General features: G+C 41.2%; 1 protein-coding gene across 4 annotated transcripts in view; it reads right to left on the reverse strand.

Moving 5' to 3' along the window:
- Positions 1-13,113, reverse strand: part of CWF19L2 (CWF19 like cell cycle control factor 2) — a 74,053-nt gene extending 60,940 nt beyond the window's left edge. Inside the window, exons 1-5 of one of the 4 annotated variants that reach the window (XM_061991920.1) lie at positions 12,993-13,078; positions 7,420-7,598; positions 2,634-2,744; positions 1,810-1,932; positions 367-474 (exon numbers count right to left, since the gene is read on the reverse strand). In XM_061991920.1, coding sequence (XP_061847904.1) covers positions 367-474; positions 1,810-1,932; positions 2,634-2,675 — 273 coding nt within the window. In that variant the 5' untranslated portion in view covers positions 2,676-2,744; positions 7,420-7,598; positions 12,993-13,078. The other 3 variants (XM_061991901.1, XM_061991911.1, XM_061991927.1) reach the window with 3 other exon arrangements.
- Between the last annotated feature and the right edge of the window lie 278 nt (positions 13,114-13,391).

Below are 13,391 nucleotides of genomic sequence, written 5' to 3' on the forward strand. Positions count from 1 at the left end.
TTTTTAGTCACCACAAAACCAAAAATTCATTCAACTGTAGAAATTACACAGAAAAAAATAACACATCTAGTCAAGATCTTTAAATTGATCTCTTGAAGAAAATCAAGCCAAGTTGCTAGAGTCTCAAAACACAATGAAAGGAACTGGTGCTAGGCAATTTAAGTGTAATACCTTGGTAAAATACTAAGCAACTATTAGGTACCGAAGTCTTTCAAAGGATGAAATATAACATTTACCTAGCTAAATAGGTTTGTCTGTAAAATGGGTTTTGTTCAACACATTGAAACAGAGTTGTCGAGAAACCTAAGCACGTTTCACAATTGGTCACATCAAATTTATTTCTGGAGTAGTTATCAGACTGCTCACCTGCATGGAGGGTTCCTTCTCAGCATCTGACTGCTTGTTGACCTTCCAAGCCTTTTCTGTGTTATCTGACTGTGACACATTTGACTCAACCCATTCAACTGAAGAATCCTAGAAATACAGTTTAATATAAAGAGTAGTAACACCTAAACATACTATTATATGTTGACAAAATGCAATACTTCTATTGATTATCAAAACTGATCACGATTAGCATTACCACTCCCATGAGATATTTTTCCTTCATGATAAAAACATTCCACCATACTTCATGAGCACATCAGTGAGCACATCACACTAGTTCACATGGGTAGTTTATTAGCATAACACAGCTGAAGTTAAAACTGTCAGAATAAAAACAAAACCAAAATCAATTGCTTTTATGGCATTACAAAAACAATTTTAGGTTTTTTAAATCTAAATTCATCACTGAGTATGTTTTACGCTAAAAAAGTAAAACCAGTAACAGTAAAATATAAGGCAGTGCACACGTAACCTCCTATTTTCATATGCAACTTCCTACCCTTGTACTTGCAAACAATGTACTGAGGTTTGATATTTGAAGCAAGTAAGCCCCCATTGAACACTTTCTTTGCTATTTACATGAACCTGCCATGAGAGTAACAGACATTTAACAGGCATTGTATCAGCCAGGACTGTGTTGTAGCCCAGGACTCACTAATGCAATCTGAGGGGTTTTGATGACTCCCATGGGAAATGTGAGACATTTCTGCCTTAGGTTACTTCCCATACTGAAAAGCATACTTCACCTCACAATCTCCTCACACTGCATGTTCCTTCACTCAATAAAAGATTTTCTAAAAAGAAAAAAATCACAGTGCTCCCTGACTTGCACCAAAATGCTGGGAGAGTGTTTTACACGTGGTCAGAAAGCAGAACCCAGATTTCTAATGCAGAGTCTGAACTGTTTTGCCAGAGTGCCCCTCAATGTAAAGGCATATGTTTACAGATTCACATGCAAGAATTTGAGCCTCCCCCTTCAGACCCACATACAACTCTCATGTTGTTGGAAGTTTCCATGATTGAACATGCATGGAAAAAGGTAGCAGTAACTCATGCTTAAAATCAAGTCAAGTATTTGCAATTTTAGACACATCACTCTGCCATATGCTACTAACTACAATGAAACTACAAATTTTTCCACTCTATCCTAGGAAATTGAAGATTTTTTTCACTTTCTGCTGAAAAACTATAAATCTCTTAGTTTGTAACAAGTGAATTCAAAATTATAAAATTCACAAGCATTCATACAACATCATCATTTAAATTAATTGCTCAGTATATTAAGATAAATTTTGTCAAAGTTTTTCCCAGTAGAAAATGGTAAGAATGAGTCTAATTTTACTAATCACACATACCCACATAGACTAAAATGGTGCAGCTTTTAAAAATGTCATTTACAACATTTTGAAGTCTCTTACTTACCGAAGAACTATCATGTAAGTCATCCTTCTCTTCAGATTTTTGTTTCTTATTTTTCTTCTTTTCTTTTTTCTTTGACTTTTTCGAATGCTTATCCTTTTTTTTCTTTTTCTGCACAGAATGTTCCTACAAGTAAATGTTTGTAAATGAGATCCAGTAAACCAAATCACCCATATACATGAGAAACAATCACAGCCTACTTATCAAATCACACTGAAAAATGTCACAGCTATGTTTTACTCCTACTACCCTTTCTCTCTTTTGTTGAGGATGGGGATTGGGCAGGGAGGACACGTCTCACATCCATGATCCACTTTCCTTCCTCCTCCTGTATCTTTTATACTGGAACTAAGGCACTATAACTATGCCTAGAATATCTTACACACTACATTTATTTTGATGAAATCTATTTCCTCAGGAATCACTGCATCATCAATACATATCTGTCATTTGTTAAAATATCTGTACAGATTTCTACACTAAATGGATGTGATATTCAGAGGTTCCATTAAGGCTTTGCCTGTGAATGACCACAAATGGGACTGTTAAGAAGATTTGGATCTTCCAGATTTCTTTTCATGAGACTATTCTTCTCTGGCAGCACTTGCTCTTCTGCATTTTGCAGAAATTAAAGCTGAAATTAAAAGACAGCAATTTTTCCTCTCTGTGAGTAAAAGATTATTTATTTGAAAAAGCTAATACCAAAGCATAAAGAATTCAGAAATCTGGAGGTTTTTAAAGATCATCTTAAAGCCCTCAAAGCCTTCTGTTCACGTGAACACACTGTAAAGCTAAAGCTAACAACACAATTCGATGAGTTCTGTCACCTTCTCCAGTTGTTCCACACGTTCATTCACATCAGCAAGCATCCACGTATCTTCACCTCGTAGGTGCTTCAGCAGCTTCTGTCTCTGCTCTTTTTCATAACTAAGTTTGGCCTAAGATGAAAGGAGAAGAAGTTCAGTAGCATTTACTAACAGACACACCTTTAAGCCACACTAACACAATCATCCACAATGTCAGGAACTACACTTGAGAACTTTTCCTTCTAGAGGGCTGCAATAAAAACACTTTCAGATTACACGTTAAACGGGAAATTCAACCAAAATGTATTATGCACCCTCCTTCCTCAAGCTACAGCTATTCTCTAGCACTAATTTCATCCTATCATCCTAAACAAGAGCGACATAAAGACATTAAATCCCCATTCTTTGTTCTGAGAAGCCTCCTGTTCTTGCAGCCTTCAAGAACTGCATATAAGACATATGATACAGTGGACTTGCTATGTGAAAAATTTCTCTATATAATTATTCCAATGCAAAAGCACAACTCACATACACAATTTCCAAAGTATCTAAAGGAATGAATTCTCCAAATGGTAAGACTGAAGCCATGGCACAGGCCATGCTGGAGAGCCTGCAGGCCCCAGAGACTCACACAGGAGACGGAAAGGAGCTGCAGCCCTCGGAATGAACGCACGTTGGAGCGGCCTGTGCAGGGCTGCCTGACCTGTGAGGGACCCTGTGCTGGAGCAGGGAGGAGCAGCAGGGAGTCCTCCTGCCCAGAGGAGATACAAACTGCAGGCAACATACGGAAAATACTGACTTAAACCCCCATTCCTTGCCCCTCTGAGGCATTCAGGAGGGAGAACATAAAGACACCAGGATCAAGGCTCTGAGCCCAGGAAGAGGGGAGAGTAGGGGGAAGGTGGTCTTAAAGGGCTAGTTGTGCTCTTCATCATCATGTCACTCTGTGTTGGTTTCTGTTTGTTATGGTTTTGGTTGATGTTGGATTAATTTCTATTTTCTTCCCCAAGTTGAGTAGTCTTGTCTGTTTCTGCAGGGACCATAAGTGTCAACTGAGCCCTTCCTGTCCTTAGGAGGTTCCAAAGGCCCTCAGTACTTACGGCTCATCAATGGTCATTTGTTCCTAGATAGGCCTAAACCATGACATTTATCAATAAACAAAATAATTAGCAGGACTATATTTTCAGTGAGATTGAAACAGCTTTTAAGCATAACACATGGTGACCAAAATCACCCAAGACTCAAAAAGATGCAGGTTTCTTGCTACCTCTCCGTGATCCAGAGGGCACACTGGCTAGCCCTGGCCATCCTAGAATATCTCTCCATCTGGACACCATCCTTGAAACTATGAAGATCACTAAAGGATATTTTCTCTTTAGTCCATACAGACATCAGTGGTCCTCCTTCTGTCTTAAAAATATATTCATCTACGATAAATTGACTAAGTATGGTTCATGAACAAGTGAGGAGTAATAACCTCAAGAACACAACTTTCTACAAGCCACACATACACAAAACTTAGCTTCTAACTGGACAGACATGAAACAGTGGAGAAAAGGGAACTTGAATATAGTTCTAAATGGGAAAATACAACACAAACAGACTCCAAATTTGTTCACACCACAAGTAAACATGAAACATGTCAATAAGACTTAGACTGGGAAAAGGAAAGACTCCGTTCCACTTCTGGTTGAGAAAGACCTGCACAGATGAAGTCAACAGTTCCCTTCTATCCCTTTGGCATTTCTTGGGCATATAAATTTATAAGCATCTCAAATCAAGGACAATAAAGATCAGTTTGCCAACATTTCTACATTTATCATGCTCTTTGCCTGTATACGAAGATTTAGCCTCTTATCCTTCTCCAGAACAGGTATATTTTAAATAAAATTACCATTTCCTTCATGTTACTGGAGTTACAAATATACATTGCATGAAATGAAGTTAACATTATAAATAAGGTATAAAAGGAGCTTTTATACTTTTTAATAGATCTAAGAATAAATATTAAAAAAAAACACAGGGAAGTATTTAGGTAATTGAGATACATGATTCTAATAAAAAAGGTGGATCATCATTTTGGCTGAAGTACACAAATAAATGTTCAGAACACTGAATGACTAGAAACCATCAAAGTGCAGACTGTTGTCTCCTGCATACTAAATGAAGCAGAATTGTAGCAGATGAATCTGTAGTGGCAATACCACCAGAGTCTTAGAAACAGAGAGACAGACACGGAAGCATCAGGTGAAAGTTTGTTTCCTTTCAGACAAAGGCACAAAATATAGAAGATTCTTAACAATACCTGTATGTAACACAAGAGATAGCTTTAAAAAGATCAAAGAAGATGTATTTTCATCTTAATTATAATTTTAAGATGACAATAGAAAGTTAGCAGTGATACTCTTCGATTCTGTCTAAAAACTGTCTAGCTCCCCCTACCATCACATTACAATATTCATTTTTACTGTTGGTGAATGCTTTCTCCCCACACGCACATACAGTTTTCTTAAGTGGAGGGGAGAAAGAAAATCTAAGTCACTACTTTGCTAACTTCAAACCTTACCTGTCTATTCTACTTGTCTTTTATAATGACACAAGGCTTACTAGCATCTTATAAAAAAGTAGAAAAAGAAGAAAAACTAGTTAAATCCTGTCAGACATCCATCTGTGCTATGAAGGTCAACTCTAATAGTCTCACATCTCACAGAGTTCAAGCATTTAGTTCACATTAAAATTCATTAATACTTTGACACCACCAAAATATCCTTTCCCCTTTACCAATGAGTACTTAGCATTAGGTACATTTTAGGTCACCATTGCAATATTCTTAAGGATTTTTCCATAAATATAGGATGCTATATTTCTGAAATAAGTCTATTTAAAAGTACTGCATTAGTTATGCAAATGATTGTTTATGCTACACTCAAACACAGAGGACCACCACAAGCAACAATCTGTCAAGATGGGCAAGCTTTGGGCTAATAAAGTTGTTCAGTCTCCTTAGCAACAAGCACAAGGTGAAGTATGATGCTGGCAAAGCAGTCTGAAAGGTCTGATGCTAAGGTGTTATAAAAAAAATAATTACAGCACTGTGTTAGTCACGTTTGTCAAGGTGAACAGAGACAAACTTCATAGCCTTTACCACAAGTAGGTCAAAGGATCTCAGATTTCACAGGCCCATCTGAATGAGGAAGGAAATCAAGTTCAGGAAAAGTGCTTTCTGGTTTTCATTAAGTAGGTCATTAAGACCAGCCTGCACAGTAGTTGACAACAGGATCTGCTAAATGAAGAATAAAACTTACTCCAAACAGCCTGTAACACACTGCAGACACAAACACCAAAAGCTGTAGAAATTACACCATGCCACCCCAGGAAGGAGCAGGAACAATCAAAGACACTGCTGAAAGCCAAGGTCTAAGTCACACAGTAAATGAAGGTTGTTACATGACAGTCTCCTAAAGGTGTGTTCAGAAAGGATGGAGGGATGCCATGTAGGGAGGAAGGCTAAAACACTCCCTCTCCAGCTCAAGGAAATCCTGACAGGTCTCCTGACCCTGACTCTAGCTACCATTTCAGTTCTCAACAAGGTCAGAGAAAATTTTCCATACCACTACAGACACCATGCAATTTCCCATTTTTAACTGTGGTCAACCTCTAGTTCTTCAGATGATAATCACCACCACTCAATAGTTCAATGAGGAAAAAAACCCCTTTTTCTCCAACAAGCAATCAGAAGAAACTCTACAGCACAACACTAGATCAGTACAGCATGACAAAAACACCCAATGCAGAGAGCAGCAGCTCAGCTCCTGTAATGGTTACCTGCCATAGAAGGGCCAGGCTCTCTTCTCATACCTCTCCTCTCCCCACTCCTCCTTATTTGTTCCCACCATCTTCCCTGCACAGGCCTGTCCCTGCACTCTGGACTTGAGGGAAGCCACAAATTTAATTCCACCAAAAGCTTCCTGCAGATCAAGCTTCCAAGCTGCCCCTCTAGTAAAGACATCAAGGCTACTAGTTTAAGAACAAGGAATGACGGTAAAACGTGCACACTGGGGAAGAAGTGTGGATAAATCTCCTTTCAGCAACAGATTTCTGCTACGCAAGTTCACAAGTTCAAAAGATCTAACACCTAGCCTAGTCCTCCAGATGTGAACACTAAGACACCCAAAATCTAAACAATAAGCTTTTGTTTCTAATTTTAGGACCATCTCCCATACTATCCCACAAAGCGTTCCACTCACTGGTTTCTGCATTCAACTATCAGAAAGGCTGCTGTAGCCTGTACCACACTCCCAGCATCCATCACCCGAAAGCTCAGGGCCTTGGCTATGTGACTGCTTACCTTCAGGGAACCTGAATATCATAGAATGGTAGGGGTTGGAAGGGACCTTTAGAGATCATCTAGTCCAACCCCCATGTAGAAGCAGGTTCACCTAGATCAGGTTGCACAGGAACATGTCCAGGCGGGTCTTGAAGACCTCCAAGGAAGGAGACTCCACAACCCCTCTGGGCAGCCTGTGCCAGGGCTCCATCACTCTCACCGTGAAATAGGTTCTTCCTATGTTTAAGTGGAACTTCTTGTGTTCCAGCTTCATTCCATTACCCCTTGTCCTGTTACTATCTACTATAGAAAAAAGGGATGTCCCAACCTCTTGACACCCACCGTGTAGATATTTATAAATGTTAATAAGATCACCCTTCAATCTCATATATACCCTGTCTTGCAGTTCTGATGCTCTTATACCAATTCTCTATCAAAATAACACATTTACTTTTGTGAACTCTTAGACTACTTTTTTACCTTCAACAGTTACATCCACAAAGCTTTCCCAAGGAGGACAGCAGTGGAAAGACAAGGAAGGGCTTAGCTTTCACCCCAGCTTGCCAAATCATAACCGAGTCAGAGTGCTGCCTGTACCTCTACCTCCTCCAGACACAGCCGTGTCAGCTGGAAATGTCACCACTCTTTGTCATTTTCACCTGTCAAAAGGCACAGAAGATAGGTCACTGAAACAACCATCACCTCTATCATTTACACTTCTTGTGATCAATAATCATTATAGATCAGTCAGACATCCAATTCAAACAGCAGACTGAAGGAGATGTTAACCTTCACTCAGAAACATCTGGGAGGCATTAACTGTTTGTTCTGGTATAGCTGCAGACACAACAGATAAATAGATGTACTGGAATAGCTACTACTGCTAGGAAACTGTAGGCATATATTTCCTATTAATGTGGGACCTCTCCAATGTACTGACAGAGTAAGCTGTAGAGGAAAGATTTACATAATATAAGAAGGAATATCTCCATCTTCATCACTCACCTTCTAAAATGACCTGCAAGTTAAATCAAAGATGCTGCTTGCAAAAATGCTTAATACAGTGGTGCTTTGTCAAAAGTCCGAAAACCTTTTGTGAAAGGACAGTATTCATTCCTCAGTGCTGTTACTCTTCTAGTACCACTCAAAGATCTAAGTGAGCATACCAATCCCAACACACTCATTTGCCTTGACAGAGAAAGGAATGTAATACTTAATAAAGGACTTTAAAAGGAAATTTTAAAAGGGGAGGAGCTTAAGGTTGCACAGAAGCAACTTCCATCAAACAACAGCCCTGTAGCCCCTAACAGTGGTGTGTTTTGCTATTAATTCCTGTCTGAGAGATTTCTGTAATTTTCCACTGAAAACTCAAGCATAAAATACTTCCAAACTACTCCACCACCTCAGCAAATACTAATCACTGCAACAACTCAATCCTTAGGCTTTTATGAAGAAATACCTGGTTGTACTTCACCAAGAAAAGCTGCTGATTTCAGGGCTTGTTGAGAGCTCAATTACTGAGAAGTCAGTCATATTCTTACACACTGGGGTTTTTTTTTTTTTAAATTCTAGATTGTATTTTCAAGGGAAAGAAAACAGAAAAAGTAAACAAAAAATAAAAGTAGAGGTCCAAGTCAAGAGCATCAAACAAAACGGTTACAAAGATAATCTCACACATCTCAAATCAATTTTTTTCAGAAACCTAAGTAAGTAAAACCGAAGACACAATTTCTTGTTTATATAACAAACCTGCTTCAAAGTACCATTTACACTGTTTCCAGAATATATTTCATTTGTTTGAAATTCTGAGGTCTTATTTCCCCACCCTCAACGTCTTTTTTTTTTAAGTCAATATGTACCATCATCAGGAGAAAACTGCAATCCAGCAGTAATCCTTAACAATTAAAAGACAGGATTTTCCGCACAAGCAAAGGTGAAATCACATCATTCTCAGAGACCAAAGAGTGAACAACTAAATCCATAAAAAAAAGGCACAGAAGAGCTACACTGAAGTAAGAAATACCATGTCACAGCACTGATGCCAGAAAAATTCAAGACTGAATTATTGCTACTTTGCATAAAAAAAAAAGTATTCCTGTTCAGCAAAAATATAGAACCTTGCACTTACCAAAACATTAATCAGATTATTTTCTTGTTCTAAACTTGCAAACTAAAACAGTAGTGTCATGAACTATCACACTCATCAAAACAAGACGCTATTTCTGGAGCTTACTAACAATTTGCATGCCAACACTTCATTATTTGATTACTGATCATTATCATAAACATTACCAACTGCTGGGTTTAGTAAGAACTAAAAGTTGAAGCAAGGAGATGATATGTTGAAGTTTGTTTTCTCTCACTTCTCTTTCTGTAGCAGCATTTTAGAATGTGTTAGCAGAAGTGTATAATAAATACATTATCTTTATTGCTTTATTTCTGTTTTGGCTGAAAGAGAAATTTAGGAATGAAACTATTTTGTTGTTTTTTTAAAAAACTCATTGCATGCTTCCTCTTCCCACTTATAGACTAAACAACCTAACATTAAGCTATGTAAAATGGTAAAATTCTTAAGACTTCTTGATTAGCTGCTCTGTTACTTCTGTGTGAAATTAGTTTAGTATTTTGCAATGTGCTGTAAAAGTTCCTTTCTTTTGTCTGCTCTGAACTGGCTGCCTGCAAGTCCCTTATAGGGTCTAGTTTTTATGGTGAAACAAACAGCAGATAGCAATTCTGTTCCCTTCTCTGCATCACTTATGATTTTACATAATTCTCTGAGGTTTTCTCAGCCTTTTTTCCTCATCTCAAAATCTTTAGTCCCCTTGGATAGTTTGTACCAAGACTGATATCTTACTTTCCACTTTCTCCAAGGCTGTTCAGTTCTCCTTGAGACGTTAGGACCAGGACTGCACACACTTTTTGGTATCATACAGAAATCTGTAATATGTCTGTAAATCATTTCCTTTGTTCTTTCCTCAGTCACCTTGAGTACTTGATTTGCTTTTGTCTGAGCAGGAATGTAACATCTTTATAGACCTATTTACTCCCCAGTTGTTAGTCTCAAGTGGTAAAAAGTCAACTCCACTGGACCGAGTCCAGTGGTTGCCTTCCCCAAAAGGTTTCATTTAGTATCACACAAAAGTTGCAGTATGTTTTTCAGATTTCCATCTAGGAGTCATTTGTATGTACAGCACTTTAAGACCACGCTGAACAATATAATGATGATGTTTCTCGTTCCAAATCACAAAATTCCAAACAGATCCTGAATACACACCTGGTAATACAGCACAACTTATCAAGAAGAAAACATGTCACATTTAGTTTCATTCTAAAACCTCCAAATCAGTTTTTCCAATACTCCTCAACAAGGTTGATGAGCAGTATCTAAGAACACATCAGAGGGTTATGACCTACAAAACTACATTGCCATCAAAGCCCTCTTGAGACACATCCTAACAGCAGGAAACATAGTCCCCACACTCAAAATGACCATGCTTTCTAGTCCCAACTCAAACACTGCCAAAAACAACTCCTTTTCCCCACATATCCTCTCTATGAATAAGTGCTCTCATCCCCAACTTCAACCTCTTCTCTATGAGAGTGGCTTTGGCTCACTGCTGCAGCATTTCTCCAACACTAGTGCACTTAAAGCTCCTTTCTCAGCTTTACTGCCTCCCTAAACAGACTTACCTAAACATAGTGACAGATTAAATACAAATCCATTGTCTTCTCCACAGATTGCAGCATATTCAATATCACAATCCAGTTACTATAAAAACATCACAAGTGTTCAGTGCTACATCTCTTACATCAAATTAACAGTATGTTAGAAATAGTAATAAAAATCAAAACTCATCAGGGTGTCCAGAGAGGCTGTGGCTACCCCATTCCTAGAAGTGCTCAAGGCCAGGTTGATTGGAGCAACCTGGGCTAGTGGAAGGTGTCTCTGCCCATGGCCAGGGGCTTGAATGAGATGATCTTTAAGGTTCCTTCCAACCTAAAACATTCTATGATTTTATGTAAAAATCATCCACAGATAATGGAAATAAGAAGTTATATCAATTTCTTTAAACATCCTCACAGAAGAGTTTTATTTTCTGTTGTTTATGCAAGTCAGGGGAAAAATTATTATTTAATAAACTACTACAATAACACTTGACAGAGCAAAAAGCTAACCACTTCTTCATAGCAGCCTGTCACAAGTGGGGTCCCCTAAGATCAATACTGGGCCTGACATTGCTCACTTTCTTCACTAATGATCTGGATGATGGGACTGAAAGCATCCGCAACAAGTCTGCCAATGACACCAAACTGGGTAGTGAGGTGGACACGTCAGGAAGGCCAGACATCTTACAGAGGCACCTGGAGAGGCTGCAAGAGTGGGCAAGCAAGAGTTGTATGGAGTTTAACAAAGACAAGTGCAAAGTCCTGCACCTGGGATGACAAAACTCAAGAGCCCAGTACAAGCTAGGATCTGTGTGGCTGGGGAGCAGCCTTGCTGAAAGGGAGCAGAGGATCTTGGCTGGCAACAAGTTCTACAGGACTCAGCAAAGCACCACAGCAACAACAGCTCACTCTGAGCTGTATCTGTAGGGGTATCACTGGCACAGACAGAGACGTGATCATCCCACTCCACTCAGCACCTGTCCAGCTGTGCCTGCAGCACTATGTCCAGGGCTGGCCCCCACAAGCCCAGAAAGATGGGGACAGAACACAGAGGGTCCAAAGGACAGCCACAAAGATGACCAAGGAGCTGAAGAACCCACACTGCAAAGAAAGGCTGAAGGAGTTAAGTCTTTTCTCCCTGTAGAAGAGATGTCTGAGGGATCTCATCACACTGTTCCAGTACTTTAAGGGTGCTTGGAAAGAAAGTTCTCACTTCACAAGGGGGAAGCCACGTAGAAGGGACAAGAGGCAGAATTCCCATCACTGGAGATTTTCAAGATGCATCTGAACTAAATAATCTCATCTAGGCTCCCCATCCTGCACAAGGCTGAACCAGGTGATATTTCAAGGTCCTTCCAATCAGGGCTGTTCTAAGATTCCAAGAGAGAAGAAAAGACATCGCTACCATTTAAGCCTCAGGTTATTCAGGTAACTTCCCATTACTATTTTTTTTGCCCATTAAGATCGGATTGCCGCTTACTTCAGCCTTCCTTCTCTCAAAAGCTTATCATCACCCCCTCATCCTTTTTCCATACCTTGTCCTCTTCTCACATTTTTACTTCCATACAGTCGTCTTCCACTTCCTAAACTTCAAAACAAGCCATGCCAACTGATGTGACATCTATGATTCTATCATTCACTCTGCCTACAAGTTACCACAAGAATCAGCAGCTTACTGCATAAGCAGCAAATATAGCATACAGGCAGGTTTCTAATAAAACGGTATCAAGCTTAGCACCGGTCTCCCAGTATTTGTGTGTGGGAGGTTCCTAATTCTTGGCTAACACTACAGCAAGTTATAACCAGGAAACTAACTTCCTGGTTCCAGAAAAACAGGCTGTCGGTCTGCTGTTCAAATTTTTACTGCTCTATGACTGAAGTGTTGAAATGGAAGAAGACTGACTCTTTAGGGGAACATGGGACAGGAAGACAGGGAACTTTAACTTCTCATTTAAAGAAAGGCTGAAAGCTGGGACTGAGCCTAGAGAAGGCCGAGGAGCTGGGGGGGATGTCATCAGTGCATACCAATGTATACAGAGGATGTGAAGAAGACCGACCCTGGGTCTTTCCAAAAGTGTGAGCACAGAAACACAGCAAGTGAAATACCAAGCGGATTGGTGCCACTAAAGTGGCAAAACGCATGAACTCAGGCAGCTGCCACTCCAAACTCAGCTCCTGGTTGCTTTCCGCCACTCGCAGTACCGCAGCACCCTCGGCTCGGCCCAGGGCGACGCCGTCCGCCGTCCGCCTGCCGCCTCCGCCGCCGCTGCCGGGCCTTCGGGCGGGAGGAGCGCACCAACCTGCGCCAGACCAGCCCGCCCCGGCACCCAGCCTAGGGGAGGGGGAGAGGCGGCCGGGCGATCCGCGGGCCGGGCCGGGCACCCCACCTGCGCCAGCAGCGCCTCGCGCTGCTGCTGCCGCCGCTCCCGTTGCGCCGCCAAGCTCCGCTCGCTCTGCCACCCGGACGCCATCGCCGGCCCCACCGGAAACCAGCCGCCGCTCGGCAGCCCTTGCGACAGCCCCGCCGTACGGCGCGGCCGGGGGACCGTCGTAAACGGCGTCCCAAGCAACGGCGCGAGAGGCGGCCGGGCCGGGCCGGGCCCCGGGGCTCCCTGCAGCGGGGCGGGACGGAACTCCCGGGCTCGCCCGCGCCGAGGCGGCAGAGCCCCGCTCCCTCCGGCCCTCAGTCGCTCCGCTGCCGCCAGCGCCCGGCCACTCGGTGCTCGGTGCGGCGACACGTTGCCCAGGCTGTGCGCGAGAGCCCGCTTGCGGCAGCGTTCCGCGGG

The sequence above is a fragment of the Colius striatus genome, chromosome 1 (assembly GCF_028858725.1).
Source record: "Colius striatus isolate bColStr4 chromosome 1, bColStr4.1.hap1, whole genome shotgun sequence".
Classification (NCBI taxonomy): Eukaryota; Metazoa; Chordata; class Aves; order Coliiformes; family Coliidae; genus Colius; species Colius striatus.